Below are 22,503 nucleotides of genomic sequence, written 5' to 3'. Positions count from 1 at the left end.
AGAGCATGACTCCTCGCTTTGTATCAATTAAGTCCGGCGGGTCTTTTGTTTTGTTAGATTTTACGACTCTTTACGTGATACCTCACAGCTTTCGTTATCTGCTCTCCCCTCCGTCGTAGATTAGTTGCCCAGTGTGCCCAGTGAATGCATCGGTTTTGGAGGCACGTGCTTTCATCCACCGGCATACACCGGCTTCCTCCGTGCTAGTGAGCACGAACTAAAAGCGAGGAATGAAAGTAAAAGTTTGTTCCAATCACTCAGCCTTAGTTGAACTTGCTTTCGTAACTTCCTTCACGCTGCTTGTAAAATTCTGAGAATCTGATGCACGTGGAACCTGACAAAGTCATTTAATATATTTTATTCATAAACGCAACGCGAACTAAACACAGCAACTTACACTTTTCCTTTCGTTTGTTGCTTTTTTTTTCTTCTTTAGGTGCCGCTCGACATTCTTGTGGTTTATGCTGGCTTATCTGTCCTTCGCTTATTGTACGGCTGAAGTAATCTCCCCAGAAAAGCATTCGAAACAACAACAGTTGCTAAACAACGATCAAAACGTCAATTATCCTGATCTTCCGCATCCGATCGTCACGTTCCCGACGGACAATAATGTAACCCAGTTCGATGGCCCGATGATATCACCGAGACGGCACAAAACGCGCCGAAAAGGGGCAAACAATTCGCATCGTAGTAAACCGAAAAAACGGAAGAATGTCATGCAGATGGCGCTGCAAACAGCGGCACGGAAGGGACTGGAAGCGATGATCGAGCTATACGATCGTGAGGAACCGAATCTCCTTAAACGAGGTACTGAAAATTGTAGGAAAACGTTACAAAAATGGTCTATTCGGTGCATGTGTGTGATGTGTTTGTCCTGTCGTTTTAGGAGCCGTCTTGGACGCGAACGATCCGGGAGCATTGTTGGCACAGTTTAGTGCTTCGAACCAAACGGAAATGGATGCTAAAGCTGCCTACGCAACACTTGTCGCTGCAAAAACATTCAAAGAAAGGTATAATGGATGCTTAAATCTGTTTGCATGTTTTTTTTTAACTTAATTTAGATTAACTTCATCACTGACATGTTTTTATTTGTATAACTGTCACAACGGACAACATATTGATGAGCAGACCTTTATTCTCAAATAGTACGTGATTCAAAATATTCAAAATATAAACTCATGCTAGCCATTACTTTAAAGGTTATTTTTATCGACTGCTATGCTGAATTTAAATTTTAAATCTGACCTTGTACATCTTGAGGATCGATCGTAAAGCTGGTAGAAGGACTAGCTTTATGAGCTTTGAAACACCATCATTATTGAGCATACATTGAGAGTCGCCGAATCAAATGGGATATGATTGGCACCAGCAACCAGCAATCCTCATCGACATTTTTGTATATGGAGCTAAAACAGCGACCTTGGATGCGTTTGCAGAATGCCGGAATAGAACAATTGCTTGATTCTTCAGAAGAGTTCTAAACTTCTTGACAGTTTTTTAGTACTTAAAATTGGTAGTATTATTTAGTAGCATAGAATTGGTTTCTTCCCCTGGCTGTTGTGGTTAGTTTCTTCTTCTTGGCTCAACGACCTTCTAAGGTCACGTCGGTCATCTAATGGCTTACTAGGCGCCACAGTCGTCTCCAGCACTTGGCCGCCTTAAGTTATGGTTAGTTTAATGATATCTTATTTTTTCATCCATCTCAGTTATCTTTTGTTTTCTTAAAAGGTCCTTGAAAAGCTTATTAATCGAAACGATCTCTCGATTTCTCAAAAGAGACAAGAGTATCATACCGACATGATGCATTGAGCTTTTTTCAGCAGAACAGTTCAGCAATAATGGCAAAAGGAATGAGAATATCTGTGATTACAACAGTTCCTACACAGTACCGTATATTATAACCGACCTTAAACATTAATTTTAGGCCAAATTTCGATAAAATAGCAAATTTATTGAATTGAAAAAATAGGTAATTAAAATAAAGTTTTAGATTGCTGATTTCTATGTGTTCAGAATCCTACGATTCTAAAGAATGATGTTTTTATAAAGATTTTTAAAATATTAAAGTTTTACATGAATTTCTCACCACTTCAGATAAGTTCCAATAGCTAATGTTTAGTATTTAGTATAAGGGACGGCTCAGTGGTTTAGGCGACAGCGGCGCCGGTCTTCAAACGGCAAGGCTGGGGTTCAGATTCCATAGGGATCGTCCCCCCGTAGTGAGAACTGACTATCCAACGGCGTGGTATCGGCGAATCTAGTAAGCCATTCCAAGTAGTTCCAAGTTCCAAGTCTAGTAGGCCAAGAATTATATTTAGTTATCCCTTGTTTTACGGTAACGGTTTAACGGATTTGTTCTTGCAGTAAAAGACCTCTACTAGGTCACGCCGGCCATCAAATGGCTTACTAGACTTACTGATACCACAATACATTGTGTTTGAATATTAGGAGACAAACGTCAACGACAACGTTGACGCACTGCTTACATCAATATCATACGGAGCTACTGGCGACTACTCCTCATAATGACACTTTTCCTAGACGTACGTGACCATTTCAAACACAACGATATCCACGTACTTAAAGGGCACAATAACAAATTATTTTCGTGATAACCACAAAATAGCTGCCCCTTTAATCCACTTATAGGGCCAAATCACGAATAAGTCATACGCTTGCATTGCTAACACTCACGTACGGTACACACACACACCAGCACCGCAATGACCGTTTTACATTCTGTATGCACAACATTTCTCCCTTCGAATTGGCGTATTGATATTATATGTTTGGGATAATTTGGCTCAAATGTTCGACCCTGTGCACATCCCGCCGGCTACCCATGCACGTTTGACCTAGAAAGCATGGCCACTGTAAATGAAAATAACAATCACTATAGCTAGCTAAATGGCGGGAAAAGTGTACACCCATATCGATACCGATACAAAACTTAAGCCGATAGCGTCTGCCTCGTGCAAGCACGATTTGTTGCACGATTGATGATGAGCTGCACAAAACAAAACCACCGGCTACGCATTGGCGCAATAGAAGGGCACACTTTAATGTTGGTCGGCTCCGTCTTCGCTATATTGCATATCGACGCAAATGCTGGTGTGTGCTGCATATTGATTACTAAACAAAACCACGATGTTCATCCACCCAAAGCCACGGCAAAATAATGAATGATCGGTTCGGGCAAAGGAGTTCAACAATTTCGGTGTTTGTTTTGGGGCCAACACTCATTTGTTTCATAATTAATTGTATGGGCTCGGGGCGAGAAACCTGGGAGCCGGCTAGGAGAGGTCGAAGAGGCTGTTTTCGTTTGCACAATTAGTAAACATGGTGTATTAGTATTCAAATATCTTCACAACCTTTAGCACAGTTGCAGTCGAACCATGCAGCTACTGGTGGGCCAGATAGTAATAGTCGGAACGACGTTATGCTTATTTAATTACGCACAATTGTGTTGCTCCAGTTGCCAAGTGGTCTCAATATGTTCGACGCCGTTCGATTGAATTTGCATTTGCATGTAAGGGATTGTTAACCTCGTAACACGGTTTAGTCAACGCAAAATTAACTTCTTATAAATACAATAAGCAGCAAATAAAAAAAAATCGTTTAAAATAATGTTTCGAAACACTTTGCAGTGTGCTACGGTAAGCGTGGTTGAAGACAAAGAGCGTCTATTATCATACAACAATGTTGCTGCTGTGCTGGGTTCATCTACACATCTTTCACCAATGCACTTGTCCGCCTGCTCGTTATTTGCATAGTTCACAGGCTCCCATTATTAAAAAACTAATTGAACGATATGAAATACTGACATACCGCAAAACACTTATTAGTCGTGCGAAAGTCGTTCAAACAGTGCCGGAATGGGGTCCGCCTCAGCCACAAAATCGGCATGATGAAAGCAAGAATCTTCCCTTTTGCAATACTCCTTACTTCGGACCCTCGGAAAGCCTTTTGCAGCTACACGCTGCACGACAGATAATCCCCACTCCCGGACACAATGGGCAACTTTCTCGCAACGCAATTACATGATCTTTTCTGCTTCAGCACTGCCACTCTATATCAAACCAAACCGCTTGGCCCAAAGGGCACATCGCTTGTTTTATGTGCTGCTTTTGCGACGACAAATTGAGATGGACAGCCACTGGCTCTACGGTGGACAGTTTTGCATGCCATGCCAAACCACCCGTTTCGCGCGCAAGCATACGATGTTGGGGAAATTTCTTTTCAACACGTTCCTAGCGCATCTCCGTAGCAGCTAGTAGTGGCCGTCCCGTGCCGTACGATTTGCCGAGTTTTTCTGCCCACCGATTTCGTAACTTAGCTTCGCTGTCAAAGAGAGCGAAGACCGAACAACCCGTCCGTCTTCTTTGTCATGGTCCATCTTCGAAGATATTGAGTAATAGGAGGTAGCTTTTTATTATGCGATTACTACTGGTCGCCGTACCGAGGGGCGCAAGCAGACAACCGACGCGCTCATAGACCTGGAATTTCTCGCGAGCGAGCGGGAAAAATTGGCCCTACACAATGGGTTTTGCTTGCACTTGAGGCCGCTGATAACCAGCGTAATGGGTTGTTGAAGAAAACATTTCAACTATTTCAAACTCACTGGTTCAACAACTGGTGGGTTGGTGGGATGTTGCGTACGAATGAAATTAAGAGTACTGCAATATTAAAATACTAGACAACTTTCGTCGCTATGGCAGTGCTGATTTTGACACAATTGGCGGATTGGATCTTACAACGGATAGGACCAAATCGTGCGTGTCCATAATAGGTCTTTTATAGTGTAAACAACTATTAGGTTACGAAAAAAAAGATTTGCTCTTTATTGGTACAAATGACTATTCTAGAGTTACTATAATACTAAAATTTCTTCTAGGATTTCTAACAAAGTATTAAGTTTGAGTTTTTTGGAGCCCATCCCGAGATGCCAGGATTAGCACTGCTTATTTCTTAGGCTTATTACAAAAGATGATGAACAAAATAGTGCTACAGACAACTAATCAAGTTCCACTTAGATCAATATCCCAACATTTCGCATGCTTTTAATCACTTTTGAGTCATAGACGATCAAGTAGTTCTCTAACTTGACTAGAGAATCGTGAATGGGTGAGATACTTCAAAAGAAAATTTCCCAAAAATTTCTACTGATCGTGGCTGAGGTCAGTTTGAGCATCTCATCGAGCGAAGACGATCTCACTGTTGGATCGCTTTCAGTCTAATATTCAGATGGGTACGGCTATGTCTGGAGATATTTTATAATAAAACCTTAACCAGGATTTTTTTATCATTCACACATGCGCTGGATCCAAGATTCATAATAATGAAATAGGCAATAAAGCCTCAAATTCCGTCTTCAATTACTGCTGTGATTTGTTGAGATGAAACTAGAAGCTATGAACTTAATCAACTTAACTATACAATTTAATTATTAATAGCTTAATTATGCAAAAAAATGCCCATCATGAGCAGAATCTTCTTCATTACTATTTGTATGGATGTTCTATGACTCAAAGAAAAGTTTCACTCCAAGAAATCTATCAGCCGATAATAGGCCTGATTGTCTCATACAAACGGAAAAGTCTCACAAAAACGGAAAAGTAAATTTGCATTATGAAACCGTTCTTGTGACAGACAAGTTGCGTTAAGCAATTTTTTCGTTAAATCTTTAAAATCAATCTGTCAAAGTGATGAAACCAACAGAAACAACACCAAAAGTGTAAACAATTGTTCTTGTTGAGAAGATATTTTGTGTTGTAACTGATATTTAGGATATCAAAATGATTTTTTCAAATCATGTGAACGATGACACTAGTGATGATAAAAGAACAGAAAATCCTATGAAACAACGTCGACTGCTTCGTAGTATGTTCGATCCTTTGGAATTTAGTAATCAAGCGAGACATTAACCTGTGAAACTTTTGTGTAAAAGCTTTTTGATATGTTTTTGAGATTGTTCTTTTCAGATTTAAGAAAATGTTTCGTGTATCGCAGGAAATTTTCTTCGATATTCTTGATGAGATTGAGCCAAAGTTTCCACCTGAAAGGGCAAAAGGACTCACGCCAAAAAAAAGTTGCAGTTTCTTGCGGAGGGGAGTGACCAAAATGGAACCCACAAAGGGGGAATGATTTCAATATACCAATTTGTTGAACCAAATTTCTCCGTGGCATTTACCAAGTGTTAAAATATTTTGGAAGAAACGTTGGCGCCCAAAAAAATTTCATTAGAAATGGAACCCAATGAGCAGCAAGATGCCCGACGTACCTTTTTCCCATCCTTTTCTCCGAGAAGTCCTTTCCTTTCTGAAGTAAAATACTCACATTTCGGTTAGAACTGCTTAAGAAAACGAACTAGAAACATACAGGATCGAGTGATTTTGGCGCATTTCCATTTCTAATAGGTGACGGAAAAATGACAAATACGAGTCGCCGTTTGTGTCAGTGAAAACAAATTCTTGACAGTGTACTTGAAAGTTTGCCTTTTGTTAAGTTTTATTTTTCCAACAGACAACACAAACGACTGTCATAATTCGAATCTTACGTTTTTGACAACTTGTCTTGACAATTGGTATTTGATAATTAGGCCTAATATTTCGAATTACTTCTTCAGTTACTATTACATATAAAGGGTCATGTAAAACTTTCTCCAGAAGAGGGAAGTTGCTTTAAAAATTTAGATTAGTCATTTAGTTCAATGTTACTTATCTATTCTGGTCTCTATTCTGGGTATCGGTTCTATTCTGTCACATCTTCCATGCCCCATATTACATCGCATATGTCTCTCTGTGTCTATGTGGAAACAGGAACGGCTAGGCTCAGTAGTACTTTTTGTAGTAATTATTCATGTTTACAATCAAAGATTTTGCTAGTGAATTTGTTCAATTTGCATGATGGCTGATCATAAGCAACCAAATTTCATCGGTTTCCATCAACCGTTACAAAATCAAAGGTTCATTAAACAAACGAACTAAGCTTGAATGTTGCCAAGAGTTTCACTAGCGCATTGTTTACCATCGGTTGAAAGGGTTAAATACTTTCTTTTGGCGAACCAGTTTTTCCCATGCACTGTTGCATCGTGCCATACCTTTGCCTCCCGGATAAAGCTCTCCCGGCGAATCCCTGTGCTGAGTGCAAATCTAATCATACGCATAACTCCCACACTCTTGAGCATTATTGTATGAATGCGCAAGCAAACAAAGTACAATACAATACAGCCGCCAGTAACTTGTATGCATCTGAATCGTCAGGCGGGACACCACCGTTGATGATGAAGAAAAATTAATGTTTAAGCGTGATTTGATAACTAAACTCGTCCAACCATACGCACACACTGCCACAGTATAATCTAACAATGCGATATAGCATAAAAACCACCACACGAATCACAAACTTTGTTGTTATTGTTTTGATTTTCATTTTTGGCTTGCATGCCGGTCCGGTCCCGGGCTTCTTCGCCGTTTCTTTTGGCAAACGCTACACTAACGCAACGCACTGAAGCGTATGCTGCTGCCGAAAAAGGTACACCTTGCCATGTTACACAATGCACCACAACAAAACCGAAAAGCCCATCGAACACGGCAAACAAATAAACCGACGATGAGAACCCGACTTTCTCATATGCCAGCCCCGGGTATGGTGGAACAAACAAATAGACAAATGAAAAAAATAAAAAATAGCATGCGAGACAACAAAAACCGACGAATTCATCACGCAAATATCTTACTAAGCTTCATAGCCGTTAAACAGCAAAAGACAGCGAGACTTTTCACACCCTAACATTGTCTGTACGGGCCGTGGGTGGCTTAATCTTCGAATGATGCAGAAGACAAAAAAAAAAAGCGAGGGAAAACGACAACATAACAAAATAAAATTATGACAGTCGCTTGGCTTGGCTTTTTGTTTTTTTTTTTTTTTTTTTGGAGGCTGGCTCATTTGGCGATGCCTATATGCCCGGGTAGGTTTGTGAGAACAATAATTGTGAAGAGATCACGGAAAGAGAAACCCAAGGGAAGCATTAGTTTGATTACGGTGTGTGCCTTATGGCGGGTTGCAACGGTGGGTCTTTGCAAGATGATTCCATTATTAAGTAAGCAGCGCTCGGTAGTAAAGTTAAGGGCTCGTTTCATCATTGAGCAATTTGTGATGTAAAGTCCAATATCAGCTCCAAGCCTAATGCCTGTGAAGAACGAACCATGCCACTACAAATATCTTCAGTCCCAAGAACTCATTGAGGAAAACTGCAAACAATTCGAATTTTCCAACTCCAAACGCACCTCCCATGGAGCTCTTTCGGTCGATACATACACACCGCTAAGGCTTCCGCGTTATGTTGTGTCACCCCTTAATGACTATTTCGTTCCCTCTCACTGCCATCGCCATGATTCGTAAAAGCTCTTGATACATTTATAATGTTTCATTTTGTCTTTCGATTCCGAGTGGCAAAAACACCGAAGTATAATTTACACCTTTCAACAAACTGAGCCAAACTGCCTGAAACCACCGAGTCAACCCAGTTCGTATCGCTTCTCATAACGATCGGGACGGTTGGAACTGTACGTACAATTTACTTTTGATTGGTGCCATTTCTACGATTGATTGGTGTGCCTGCTACCGGTAGCGAGCAGTGCCCGTTTGGTGGCGATCGACCATTCGATTACATCCGGTGGAATTAGTCGACCGATCGTAAAACAAATCAAAGCTCTGCGGGCTGAATCTTGCCACCAAGCGTGCAGGGGAAGCCGTACATTATATGATTAGTGTTATGCCGAAGATGATTAACGGTTGCCGTTCGATAGCAATTTCCAGGTTGCGACGTTTTAATGCTGATATTTGCATTTCCGCATGTGGTGTTTGTGTTCCCAATTAATTGTGTATGTCGAAAGCACGGTTTGAAATTTATTTCACGGCGCAATAATATTCTTTTGTTGGTGTATACTTAATGTATCTTTAGATTTATTTGAACCTGTGTCATTATATTTTGTAATGAACTTTAATTATGCGTTGCTACACATTTGACTATTTTTTATCTCAATATTCTTCAATTCAGACTAAGTTGGTCTAGTCCAAAGAATATTTTTTCTTGGCAAGTTGCTGAAACCCTCTAAACGATCGAGGACTCTCTAGTGGACGTATCAACGGCATCACTGCACTTCAATTGAGGCCTAAAATGCATGTTCTGTCAATAAGGAGAACTTAAAAAGACTTTACCGGCTAGGTTGCTCGGTGCCTTTCTTATACACATTAGTCATAGCATAGACCTCTCTTCTCGAGATCTCTATTAAGCTTCCATAAATATCTTATTGAATTTCTTACATTTTTCTCTCGAATACTGATAACAAGATCTCATAAGATTGTCATAGTGCATGTTACATGAGTGTATGTGCGTCCTGAGACTAGAAATGTTCTGATATGGTAGGCGTTTTAAATGAAGAAATTTTCTCGATCAAAGTTTGTGTCTTTTGGTTCAAAATAAGAAAAGTTTTAGAAGACCCCCGAGTTAGTGATCACCTATTCGTGAGCTTCTTTTTTGCCACTTTTTTAGAAGTTCAGTTACTTCTGGTTTGGATGACTTGATTGTATCCATATCTGGATATTAAGATATGGAAAGAGATACTAACGGATAGATTTTTCTGGTAGGAATTGAATACCTGGCCTTAGACCAGTGAAAGACCAGTTGCAATCCCAAAAAACCACGGCAACGATCTTATCTGTACATTTCCTCTCCGTTAAATCAATATCTCTTAGAAGGGCTTTTGTTGGTGCCACAATCCTAAGACAGACACACAAAACATAGACTTTTTAAAACAAACAAGACATACTACTTATCAGCATTAGTATTGGTTTAACATACCTTCCCTTTCTTAACTACAAACTACTAGGTCACGTCGGCCATTCAAATGGCTTACTAAACTGCCACATAGTTGGTTAGTCAGTCCTCACTACGGGTGAACGGTCCGGATGGGATTTGAACCCCGGTGCTATCGTTTGAAGACCGGCGTCGCTGTCGCTTCCACCACCGGGTATCACCGGTATTATAACGTAAATAAGTACGTCTTATGTACAATTGCTGATATGAAATCGGTATGAGTATTTTGGTAGAAAGGTGATACAATACTACGCACTCGCGGCTGCCGTAACACTGCACCTCAGAGACCTTAGGACCCTTCAAACGGTCAGCGACCACCAAAAGATACTTTTGCTAGCCAGTATGCTACTTTCCAATAATAGCACTCCAAAAACGAGTCTAACCGGTGTGTGATTCAATCATGTAAATGGCGAACATCTTCACCATCCACGCCACCCTTCTGCTACCAGTTCTATCGATGCTGAGGAGCACCGACATCGATTTGAGTACCATTCGAACTCTTCGATCATGATGAGACACCGTCCATGTGTGGAGAAGAAAAAAAAAAACTGCATGCTATAAGACCTCCAGCCATCCTACATGTGTTACGGAGACCGGAGCCCAATAGCCGGCTCGCTCCATCGACGCAGCTCGTGTTCGATGAATTAATTCTCACCTTATGTAAGGTCTGTGCTCGGCCACTTTCTCCCACACTGCACACAGTGATTTCGGAGGAGTGATTTTAAGCTTTTGCTACTCTGCCAGACTGTGATGAGCTGCTCGATGATTGCTGATAACCTCTCGGTCTGTGGCCCATCGTCGAACAGACCCACTGAAAAAAAACAAGTTATGTGGATCTACGTGAATCTCTCCATAATCTTTTTTTAAGTTTTTTTTCCCTCACATCAGGAACGATCTTCGTCAGTGACGGAGTGAATCCGTTACGTTACGTTACGTTGCGGAAGTATCGTGTTGCTGACGGTATAACTTTGTCCATAGTTAGCTGACTCTCACTGCTTCTTTTCCCACACTAGAAGAAGTGGGTGGTGCAGGGGGAAGCGGTTTTACTCAACGAGTAGATACGCATAGACACCACCGTCGCCGTAATCCATGAAGTCCCATCCATGAACGAAAACTCTTTGGATTGATTTTGGAGAAACCACTCGACAAGCCATGCAAATCGTTCGATTTTGGAGGAGGATGTTTCCTTATACTCTCGAAATTTTTAAAGAGAATCTTCAATTTTTGTCCCTCGCTTGTACCAATCTGTTTCATTGTGTCATACTAACGCACGGTTTGATGCAATAAATAAATCTTCCGGATAAAGCTTTCGAACGAAACACTGAACAGCTCTATGTTGTTCGGGAATGTTTAATGCAACACAAAAAAAACCAATCACATATTGCAGCTAAGGGTAAACGGGTATGGATGACATACAGATGCTCAATAAAAAATATTCACATTTGCTTGCGATAAACCAATGTTGGCTCTGTGGTTGGCTAACGAGTATCAACACCTTGTAAAGTCAATAAAGTAGTACGCTACGTATCGAGATGGTGAAAGCTGTTCAAGCAATCAAAACTAAATTTACTTAACATAAGAAAATGCTCCGTGACCTGCAATACCTTAATTATACTAAAGATAAAATGAACTTTCCTACGATCAACATCAATTCCAATGTATCCGCGAAATGCTATGTTGTGTAGTAATAACTGTAGTAATCACTCAAAACATGTGAGGCCAAATACGAGGCTGCTTACGGAACCGCAGCTCCATTAAGTAGGAAGATCGCATCTCGTCTGCATAATTGCATTAGCTGTGCTCCGATTTGATGGCCAAAAGTAGGAACCACACTTTTCACCCACTCTCGAAGGCAACCTAATTGATGCATTCGATGTGTTTTCCACCGATTATGCCCCTGCTCCGCCGAATCGCAACCTCGCGATCCGATCTCAGTACGACCTGATTTGGCCTTTCTTTTACTCCGCCATTTTTACTAGCCGTGGCTCCACAAGGCTCGAGACACTTTCTATTTCCGGCCGACTCGCCGAATCCGGCGCCCAGCAACCTAAAGCCACCGATTTGCGGATGCAGCTGCGGCGGTAGAAAGTAGTTTCGCTCCAAAGTTTCCTGCGATGACCGCAGCATCCGTACCAAGGCTGCATTGACTATTGCTTACCTTGCAAGCACTTTCCAAGCCAATCGCCGACCCATCGACGGGAAGGCTTTATAAGACGGCTTTCTCGGGCTGTAACTGGAACTGGTGCTACGTTGGATTTCACTTTACGAGTCTGATACTCGTCTCGATTGCACCGCGAGCAAAGGAAGCGAACAAAAAAGACGATCGCAAACAATTGCCCCAGTACGCAGGCAAAAGCATGTTGTGTTGCAGTCTTCCTGACTTGGGATACTTTCTCGATTTTCTTGTTCAAAGTTCATGATCTCTCGCGGCGCAAAGGTCTTGGACTTTCTTTTCTCCTGCTAAGACGACGGTGCAAGGGAGACGCCGTCACCGTTCGTTGGGCCCACGGCGGCCAGTGACCCAAAAAAGTCATCGAAGTCATGGTTGATGGAGGGGTGTGTGCGTCCCAAGGACTGTTTAAACGTTTCTCACCCGGCCGGATGGGCGGATTGATTTAATTGAATGTGATCGTTTGTTTACCCGGACGCTTAAACGCACTGTCGGTGGAGGTTCGGGACAGGCGATGGAGCCAGATTGATGGATGTTGTGTCAGACTACCTGTCAAAGGCTGAGACATGATCGAATACACTATCGATAGTAAGAGAGGTGGCACTGGAGAGCGCTAGAAGTAGAGAATCAGTATTGTAATTTTCCTCTAATGATGCTTTATGTATCTTTGTAACATGTTTGAAGCAAATTGTCATACAACTGACTTTAAATTCTAATAAACGTAACCTTTAAAACGACTACTTTCTACAATGAAACGGTAGTTACCTCGAAACATAATCACGTTATCATGTGCTAATGAGAGAAACCACCCAATCTAGGCCCGTACGCTCTTCTGGTCAACCCTCAAGCTCTTGTCAAACCTAGCCCGCAGGTATTGGCAGGAGAAATTGGACAAAAACTCGCCAACAACACGTACACCACGTGTGCCAGTTTGCCTGGGGCGAATAGCAAACAGTCCGACCTCCACACTGCATCGTGCCGTTGCGCATCGTCAATCGGATCGAACCAAATCTCAACCCTGATCTCGACTCGCGTGCAGCCAACATACCGCCCTACACCAAAATAGCAATGGTTTTGATTTCGGGATCACCGGCATCAAGTTCAGTGAAACGAGACCTTTCTGTCAACTGCGCGACGATTTGCTTGGCACTATCTGCGGAATTTCAATTTCACTCACGGTTGAGAAAGGCGTGCATTAAAAAAAAAATGATGAGGCTAACCTACGAAACAATTACAGTTTTTTTTACAATCGTCCTCATTGCCAGTAGAGTGGAGCGGGTTGTGATAATAGGGAAGTGTTGAGGAAGGTCAAGTAATATCGAGATTTGGTACGAGATTTACGTAGGCGAGATTAACCGGATCTTCCCACATTTTTTTCTCATCAATGTTCCAAAATCAATCACCAGAAACTCGATCAAAGAAAGAAGCACTATTTTAAATTAGCAAAAAAAAAAACACAGAAAACCGGGACAATCCATGACAAAACCGAAACGGGTGGCCTAATGAAGAACGACGTTTCTCCGCCAAAACCGCCATTCGAACCGTAACTTTTAATTTGTCATAGTCACCAAATCGAGGCGATTTAATTTTCTTCATTTTGTGACCTAACAAAAACATCCAAATAATGATACGGAAACGCATGAGAAAATGGCAGCACTGGGGAAACGTTCCCAAAGCAACACAGTACACACAACTCTGTAAAAAAGTGTAAAGATGACTCTCGGGCAGGAGGCACACGATGACGATTTGTGATGGGAAACAGAAAAAAATCGCTCAAAAAGAGAAACTGCAGCGCGAACAGGTCGCCAGTGTCGCGGTTCACGATCACGATCGTAAAGAAGACGTGATCATTCACTTTCCCCCATGGATATAGTGGCTGAATGGGTCGTGAAGCTTTAATTCCGGTTCACCAACCGTTTCCGTAGGCAAGTCGGCATAACCGAAAAAAACGGTGTCCCTCCAGGTACATCATAAAAACAATCTAGCAAATTGAAAAGGAAAAAAAAATCAGAGAAAATAAGATCATGAAAATTGCGATGTGAACAGTTTTGGGATTTTTTATTTCCTATCCCGTAGTAAAACACCTGCGATCTGCAGATACTGTGGTAGGCCGACACATATGCGTTGACATGCACGCTCAAGCATCCATTCGTAAACAGCTTTCCATTCGTAAAATTGGTGTGGAACTGTACGAAGAGCGGAAGGATCGATCACTCAGCAAGATGTCATCTCGTCGGTGGAGCATCGCCGATCGTGCCGACTCCACGTGTCTCGTATCTAGACATCTTCTTCTTCACATTTATGGTGTGTCTCTGTGTCTACTTCTGACTTAAAATACGACAACCTTAGGAAGAAAACTAACACGATCGTTCAGGGAGTCTCCCTTCACAGCATGAGGATAGACATGGTGCAAAGAGCAAAGCGTTAGGTTAGGGGAAAAGAAAGCCACATTGAATCCCCTCCACTGCTACAGTTCATCACGGCCAGTGGAAAGTGGCCACAATGCTGCACTAGAAGTGTATGTGCAAGGTGCAAAAGGCGGGAGGTACTGAATCGGAAGCGATCGTCCGTTCGGGCGCATCCAAGGCGTGGTGGAAAACTTTATAAATACGATCGTCACTATGGTAAGTCATGTCAGTGTGGCTCAGAGTTCGTTGCAGTGTGGCTCGCCAGAGCGAAGTGAATCAAGCGTGGGGAGCACGTAACCTACAAAAAAACGGACAGCGTAAAACATACAACAACTTTGTTCAAAATGCAATTAATGTGGCACCACCGATCGCAGGTGAAAGTGAAAGTGTTGATGAATGGGGTTGAAGTGATCGCAAACGACCGAAACCAACAGAACAGAACTGACAACACATGAGCTTTAAAAACTAACGGTGTGCCTAACTAACGATGTGATTTTTTCGTGAATTTCTCTCACTTGCGATGTATGTACGTGTGGCAGCACCAACGTCGAGTATGTTGCGATCGGTCGACAAGCGCCGCCGAAAATTTCGCTCAAGAAAACTCCGCTAGAAAAGTTGTGTCCATCGCGGGAAGCACCACGATGTGTGCCGGCTAGTCTGCGCTACAGAACGCACGATGGAACGTGCAATAACGGTCGGAGGCCGCGCTGGGGATCGGCTCAGATGCCGTTCCATCGGTTTCTGGCTCCCGAGTATCAGGACGGCGTCGAGGGAATACGGTAAGTGTGAGCTGTGATAAGAAGTGAATAAATTTAAAGTGACCCTGAGTGAACTCGAGCTCCCTTATTTTTCCAATTGTAGTGACAAGTTTAACAGTTTTTTAAAGTTAAATTGAATTTTTTAAATGAAATTCCCGAAAAAGTGTTCTACAGAAAACGTAAATAATAATTTAAATTCTGAAGTAAACAAAACCTTTCATCAATTGCACTGTAATTCATCGAACGAGGGATTTCTGGACAGCGAGTAATGCTCGCCTCTCTGAACATTAGATCTGAAGTAACCGTGAAGAAGGACGAAAGTCTCACCGACTATGTGGATTACACTCATTTATCAACCATTTTCTACTCATGCAGTCGATCTGTAACCGGTGCCACGCTTCCCTCGGCCAGATTCGTCAGTCTTGTGGTCCATGGTTCCCGCAACGAGGAAGCACCCGTAACGATGATGTTAGCCCTCTGGGGACAGCTAATTGACCACGACATCACCGCCACAGCCCAGCCACGGAGTATCAACGGGTCCACTCCGCGTTGCTGCAACGGGGGCGAAGAAAGTACCCATCCGTCCTGTTTGCCGATCAAAGTCCCGCATGATGATCCCTGGCTATCGCATCTGGGCGTACGCTGCCTGGAGTTTCTTCGCTCAGCCCCAGCCCAACGGCGCGACTGTCTTCTTTCGTGGCGAGAGCAAACGAATCAGGCCACCTCCTTCCTAGATGCGTCACCAATCTACTCGAGCAATCCACGGTCATCGGACAATGCACGGATCTTTCGTAATGGCATGCTACTGTTTGGACGAGGTCCACCCCACGAAGACGTTTGCTTTCGGGCGGCTCTGGCGAATCAGTGCATACGACCCGGGGACAGCCGCAGCGGTGAGCAACCGGGGCTGCTTATGATGCACATGATATGGGTGAACGAACACAACCAGATCGCAACGCGTCTGTCCGACATTAACCCACACTGGAGCGATGAGAAAGTGTACCAGGAGACGCGTCGCATCGTTGGGGCGCTGTTCCAGCATATCACCTACCGAGAGTTTCTCCCGTTGGTATTGGGCAAGGAGGTATGTCGGCTGTTCGACCTGGAACTGGAAACGAGTGGATACTACCGCAACTATGATGCTAACGTGAACCCAACCATAGCCAACGAGTTTTCGGCCGCTGCATTCCGATTTGGGCATTCGCTTATCCAAAGCACGTACATGCGTGCGGACAGACATCACCGTTTCATCGCAAACAATGTCAGTTTGCACGAGGACACGTCCGAAGGTGATTTTGGAGGTCCGGGTTCGCTGCACCGATTGCTGCGTGGGATGGTTAACCAGAGGGCATTGAAACGCGACGAGTTTATCACGGCTGAGCTGACTAACCATCTGTTCCAGACCAAAAGTAAGCGCGTCATGCGAAATATCCCATCCAATCCAGGAAGGTTTGGACGATTTTCAATAATACATTGCTATTTGCTATTTTCTGGACAGGTTTTCCGTTCGGGCTCGATTTGGCCGCGATCAACATCCAGCGGGGTCGTGACCATGGACTTCCGGCGTACGTCAACTGGCGTGGTCCGTGCGGTCTGTCAAATATCAAGGATTGGAATGATTTGGAACGTGTCATGGGTCCGGCCTCAACAAACCGTTTAAGAAAGGCCTATCGTACCGTTGATGACATTGATTTGTTTGTCGGCGGTTTAGCAGAACGGCCGGTGGTGGGTGGTATCGTAGGACCAACGTTCTCGTGCATCATTGCTCAGCAGTTTAGCAATTTGCGAAAAGGCGATCGGTTTTGGTACGAAAATCCGGGTTTCGAGTCATCGTTTACACCGGCCCAGCTCGAATCTATACGACAGGTAGCGTTTTCTCAGGTCCTGTGCCGCGCGCTGGGTGGTGGCGGCACACTGCAGCCGTTCGTGTTTCTTCCATCAGACTTTGGCCAGAATGAAAGACTTCCGTGCGAATCGAGACTGATGGCACCGATCGACCTTACGCCATGGAAAGAACATGACCCTTTCAATAACGATACCGCAAACGAAGACGAGGACGAAGACGAAGATGACGAAGAGGACGAGGACGAAGAGACACCACCAGTCAACGGAACCGTACCTACAGCCGACCAAGCGATAGCACAATCCTCGACCTTTTCCTCCACAACGAGCACTACGCGACGTCCTTCTTTGGTACTACAGACCTCAAGTAACGTCATCAACAAAGTGGACCTCATAACAAACGGCAACACTGGTGTGCAACCGAACCGACAAAGACCTCAGTCGTCGACACTGACAGTGGGACCAACGGTTATTATAAGCAACAAAGTAGACCTGACACCGACATCAAATAGACCACCTTCTTCTTCTAATGGACAGTCTTCCACTCCGACTGTAATAGATCACAAATTGGACCTTAAGGTGACTACAAAACCTACTCAGAAACGCAAACCTACCCGAAAAACGACTACCAAGAAACGACCAACATCGTCAGCCACCAGACCGTTAGTGACCAGCAATCTGGACTTTTCCTCCTCACGCAATACGAACGGGACAGCAACTTCCGACGAAGTTCCTACCGACAGACATGAACTTGTACGAACAAGACGAGCATTGAACAAAGTGAGGGATAAGGACGCACGTTACGGATACTATCAAACATCTTCGCCACCGCCTGATTACAATGACTACGACGAGGATTATAGTACGGACTACGAACCACCACCACCGTACCTTGCCTATGGCTATCAACGACCAACTACTACGACGACAACTACAACACAACGACCGCCGTACGGATACTATTCACCATACGGAGGAGGCTATTACACAGCTCCACCAACACCTCCTCCTCCTCCACCTAACCCTTACTTCGACACCCGCAAACCGTTACGAACGACGACACCACGACGTAGACTCTCGGACAAGCTTACGATTAACGCCGACCTACCACAGCACGCACCGCAACGACCACGAACATCGACGTTTAGACCTCCGACCGACAATAACTTTCACAAGACACCATCCAATAAACCATTCAAACAACCCTTACTCGCACAAACTTCCGTCTTTTCTGTGGACTTTAAAAACCTTCCCACTGGTAGCCGTAGCCTAACCACTGATGGTAGTAGAACCTTACACCATTCTATCTCTTCGAATGCTACTAGTAACACTACTTTCGCCTCTAACGGCTCCTCTTTCGAGCAGCTAGCTACACGCTCTGGTTTTCCTGCTTCCGGGGATCTTCCCATGAAACTTTCCGAATCTTTCTCTGTCTATGACTATGGCAATGACTATGACGACACAGTACCAAACCCTAGCCGGCAAACGACAGTCAACGGCGACACTAACGAGGGCGACCGAATACTGGTGCTACCACTTGACGAACACGACGGCTACCTGCGACCGGAACAAACACATTACGAACCACTTGTACGAGAATCCGTCATCAGTACGGGTCAGACTTACCGAGACTACTGGACACAGGACGCAACCAAAAAAAGAACTTATACTACTGACTATCTAACTGAAGGAGCCTTTAGACCTCTGTACAACAACCTAACGCAAGACTACAGGTATGCACCCGGACATGACAAGGAAGCATTGTTGGACGACTTCTCAGACAAGTTCGTGGGACTACTACGGAACGGTGAAACACGTGACGCTTTGGCCTCAAACGAAGACACTGGACTGCCGAATAGCTTACGGAACCATAAACGACCTAGAATGATTAACTCTGACCGGAAGCATAAAGACATTCGCAACAGAATGGAGCAACGCTCCATTCGAGACGATATTAAGAAAGACGGAACATCAACGACAAAACTCAAAAACAAACGACCGACCAACAACCGACTGAAGACACCGGCTAAGAAACCGAGTGCCATTTCTTTGGTACCGTTTGTACTTTTGACCAGCATAGACAGGTAACTAATGTTTTGGGAAGGAACATGATATTAGAAACGAACATCGAAAGCTAATTACATCCTCTTTTTCACTTCTCGTCACAGACCAGACAATTGGGTAATGTACCATTCTAAACCATCGAAACAGAGAAAACCACCGGCAACCGTACCACTCCTCAAGAATGATGCATTTTCGCTCAGCGAGTTCCCGAAACCGATTGCCGATCAGGATTGACAGAGAATGTTCCCAAAATTGTTTCGAGCATGTTTCAACAAACGCATTTCCATGACTATTTTACTGCATACTTTACATTATCATCGTATGGCTATTTATTTATTCCACTACATACAATAAACTTTATATTGATGAATGCATATCATATTTTTAAAAGGATGATAGTGAGATAATAATATGGCAATCAACATATGATGACAGGGGAAATCGTGTACCCAAGCGCGGCATTCATACCCCAACGTGATTTCTTTTATAAATGGTCGGTTTTTCAACAAATTCAACTATAGTTTCTGAGGATAACGCAGACACATCGATTGACGCATTAGAGTTCAATTTCCTGGACGTGAATTAATGTACGTTTTTATAAATTGGCTGAAAACGAATATGAACATTGGTCCAAATATTATTCCGGTTAATATTAAACACTTCACACATGTTCTCTGCAAACAAGAAACGGGAACCATAAAAAAAACTGACGCATGACATTACCTTACAAAAAGACAATTCTCGAAAAGCTCAAAATCGAGTAGTATTGTGAGTCGTTTTCCTTTCCTTATATAAATGTTTAATGTGTTTATTAAATTATACGGACCACGTGAGGACCTCTTGAAGCGGGACAGCAAGAAACAAGTGCACAATCATGGCTTTAACCCCGGATAAAATTTATCTGACCTAGAGTAAGTCACACACACACCAACTCTATTGGTTCAGCAACTTGAGGTCTAACAACGCACGTCGTCCGACATAGCCACTTCCCCGTCCAAAAGCGCACGGCGCACAGCAAGATTCCGTACCAGCGGACGAGCAGCAGGGGGTCACCATCACTTGTCAAATACAGAATTTTAAATGTTTTTTTTTTTTTTAAATTGTGCGTTCGTTGACGCCCTACCGAAGCTAAGCCGGTCTTCACACAACAAAACCAACTGTCGAATCCCATATTCGGGCCATCTCTCCGTGCAAAGGACTGACAATTCACCAGCAGCTATGATCAAGTCTAGGAAACCAAAAATGGTAGAAGAATACGTTGTCCGGGGTTGTAGAACCCAAGGAGAAAAATTAAATGAAGGTGCATGTGGGTGTATCCAGCGTGCCGGCGTGACCCATCGTCGAAATCCATCGACAAATGTGCTATCAATCGATAAAAGTACTACAACTTTTTAACAAATCACTAGATTGTAGAACCAACATTACAAATCAAAACAATTTAACCACAGGTTAAGACAATCAAAGTTCTTCGGGAACCCTCCAGAATTATCCTGTAGTGTGAACGAGATGGCATAACCCCTCGTTATGCCATTCGATGTCTGTTACTCGCAGCACAGTGCCTGTAGCAGGTTTGATCACCAACGAAATAAACGCATAAAAATCTACTACTATTGAATTACTAACCTTATCTTCATACTGTTTCTCAAAGTAACCCACACCATCTCCGACAAGAATTTAGCATGCCAATGAACTGATTGTTAACACACATACAAATCATGTTTATGATTCAACGCTATGTATTTATGTAATATATAATAAGGGGTTTGCTGATAGGTTGTGTATACGAGTACAAGTGGAAGGTGTAATTTTTTTTTTTCATCCTTTCGCATCCTATTTGCATAACAATAATTTGTATATCTGGAAATATGTTACCTTCCCTATTCTCATGCAGTACCTGTGTGTGTTTCGACTCTGCGTGCGATTCCTTTACAAAATAAACCGACCATAAACAATATAATCATAAATCTATATGGAACGTTACAAATATTACATAAAAGAATGTACCACACGCACACACTTACATTTCGTAAGCACTTCGTACGAATAAATAAATTTTGTGTGCTTTTACAAAATAAAAAAAGAATAGTCATCACTGATTGGGAACGCATTGATCGATGAGCAACAAATTCCATTGCACGATCGTCCTGAACTGCTCGCTCTACTCATTCCACCGCTTTCTACATCACACGTGTTACACGTGTTGTTTTATCAACCCTTTTGTTTCATTATTGCTTTGCAACTATCCAGTAGAGTGCACAGTAACACACTATACACAAACACACACGTTGTACACCTTTCCTTTACATCTTACGAACATGTTTCCATTTTCCTAGAAATTAGTGGTTCAAATCAATGCATCCATTTAACATTTCGCGCTTTGAATAATCTCCACATCCTAAAGGACGCAAAACGTTTCGCTTGTAAGGATTCGATCAGCTAACGTTCCATTTCAAACCGTGTGTCACACTCAACTCGGTATACTCGGATGGTACAAAGTTTTCTGGCTTCCCGTAACATCACAGCAGTTCAATCGAACCCTCTGCCTTACGTTAACACATCAAATGATCATAATCTGGTATTAATCTGAATGTGACACTCGTTCCTTTCTTCCTTACATCTGAACTTTGCTAAAGTAGTTTAGACAGGCATGATTAAGTCAGTGCCTCTGGTTGCATGATAGGTACGGCAAACCGAAGTGTCTACGGCAATAAAGTACACCTAACGTAACGTAATCGCCCATTTGCACATTTGCATTTGAAATCATCATTACAGGGTTTCTATTTGTTTAAAGAACTCCTCTGTTTCCTCTTAATTGTACTATGAAACTAAACCCTTTCCATTTAGCTGATAACTGGTATTCGTTTGTAAAGCATGGTTTTGCTCAACTGCACTCATCAACACAGTCCCTCTGTTGGTCGCTCTACATGCGATGCACATTTTCCCATCTCGTAAACATTATCGGCACGCCCAATATCCTACACAATGTACATATTTATCTGAACAACGAATGAAACGCGTATTACATTTCAATTTTATCTAGCGTTTTGGGAGAATAAGTTACTGGCTTATACACATACACATAGTTACGAACAATCAACAACTTGGGCAAGCAGCAGTAGCAGCAACAGCATGTCAATCTGCTAAAATCGGTTTCAATTAAATTACAATTCATTGCTATCGCGCTGTTGCTCTCAATTATCGGTGTGTGTGTGTGTGTGTGTGTGTGTGTGTGTGTGTGTGTGTGTGTGTGTGTTTGTTTGTTTGTTTGTGTGTGTTAAGTCCCGTTGTTAAGTGCTAATAGATTAACATTCCTCTGTATCTGGTTATTTATATGCTTTTTAACCATACATATCGCGTAACACTTCATATCCCGTAACTGCG

At 42.9% G+C, this 22,503-nt stretch overlaps 1 protein-coding gene across 1 annotated transcript; it reads left to right on the top strand.

Moving 5' to 3' along the window:
- The first annotated feature begins 890 nt into the window (after positions 1-890).
- Positions 891-19,356, top strand: LOC126556858 (uncharacterized). Its single transcript, XM_050212390.1, has 5 exons — positions 891-1,010; positions 14,998-15,237; positions 15,592-16,625; positions 16,715-19,142; positions 19,227-19,356. The coding sequence occupies exons 1-5, from the start codon at positions 955-957 to the stop codon at positions 19,354-19,356; spliced, it is 3,888 nt and encodes a 1,295-aa protein (XP_050068347.1). The 5' UTR covers positions 891-954.
- Positions 19,357-22,503: the final 3,147 nt, after the last annotated feature.

The sequence above is a fragment of the Anopheles maculipalpis genome, chromosome 2RL (assembly GCF_943734695.1).
Source record: "Anopheles maculipalpis chromosome 2RL, idAnoMacuDA_375_x, whole genome shotgun sequence".
Lineage (NCBI taxonomy): Eukaryota > Metazoa > Arthropoda > Insecta > Diptera > Culicidae > Anopheles > Anopheles maculipalpis.
The sequence above is the reverse complement of the archived record's forward strand: the minus strand, read 5'-3'. Positions and strand labels throughout refer to the sequence as shown.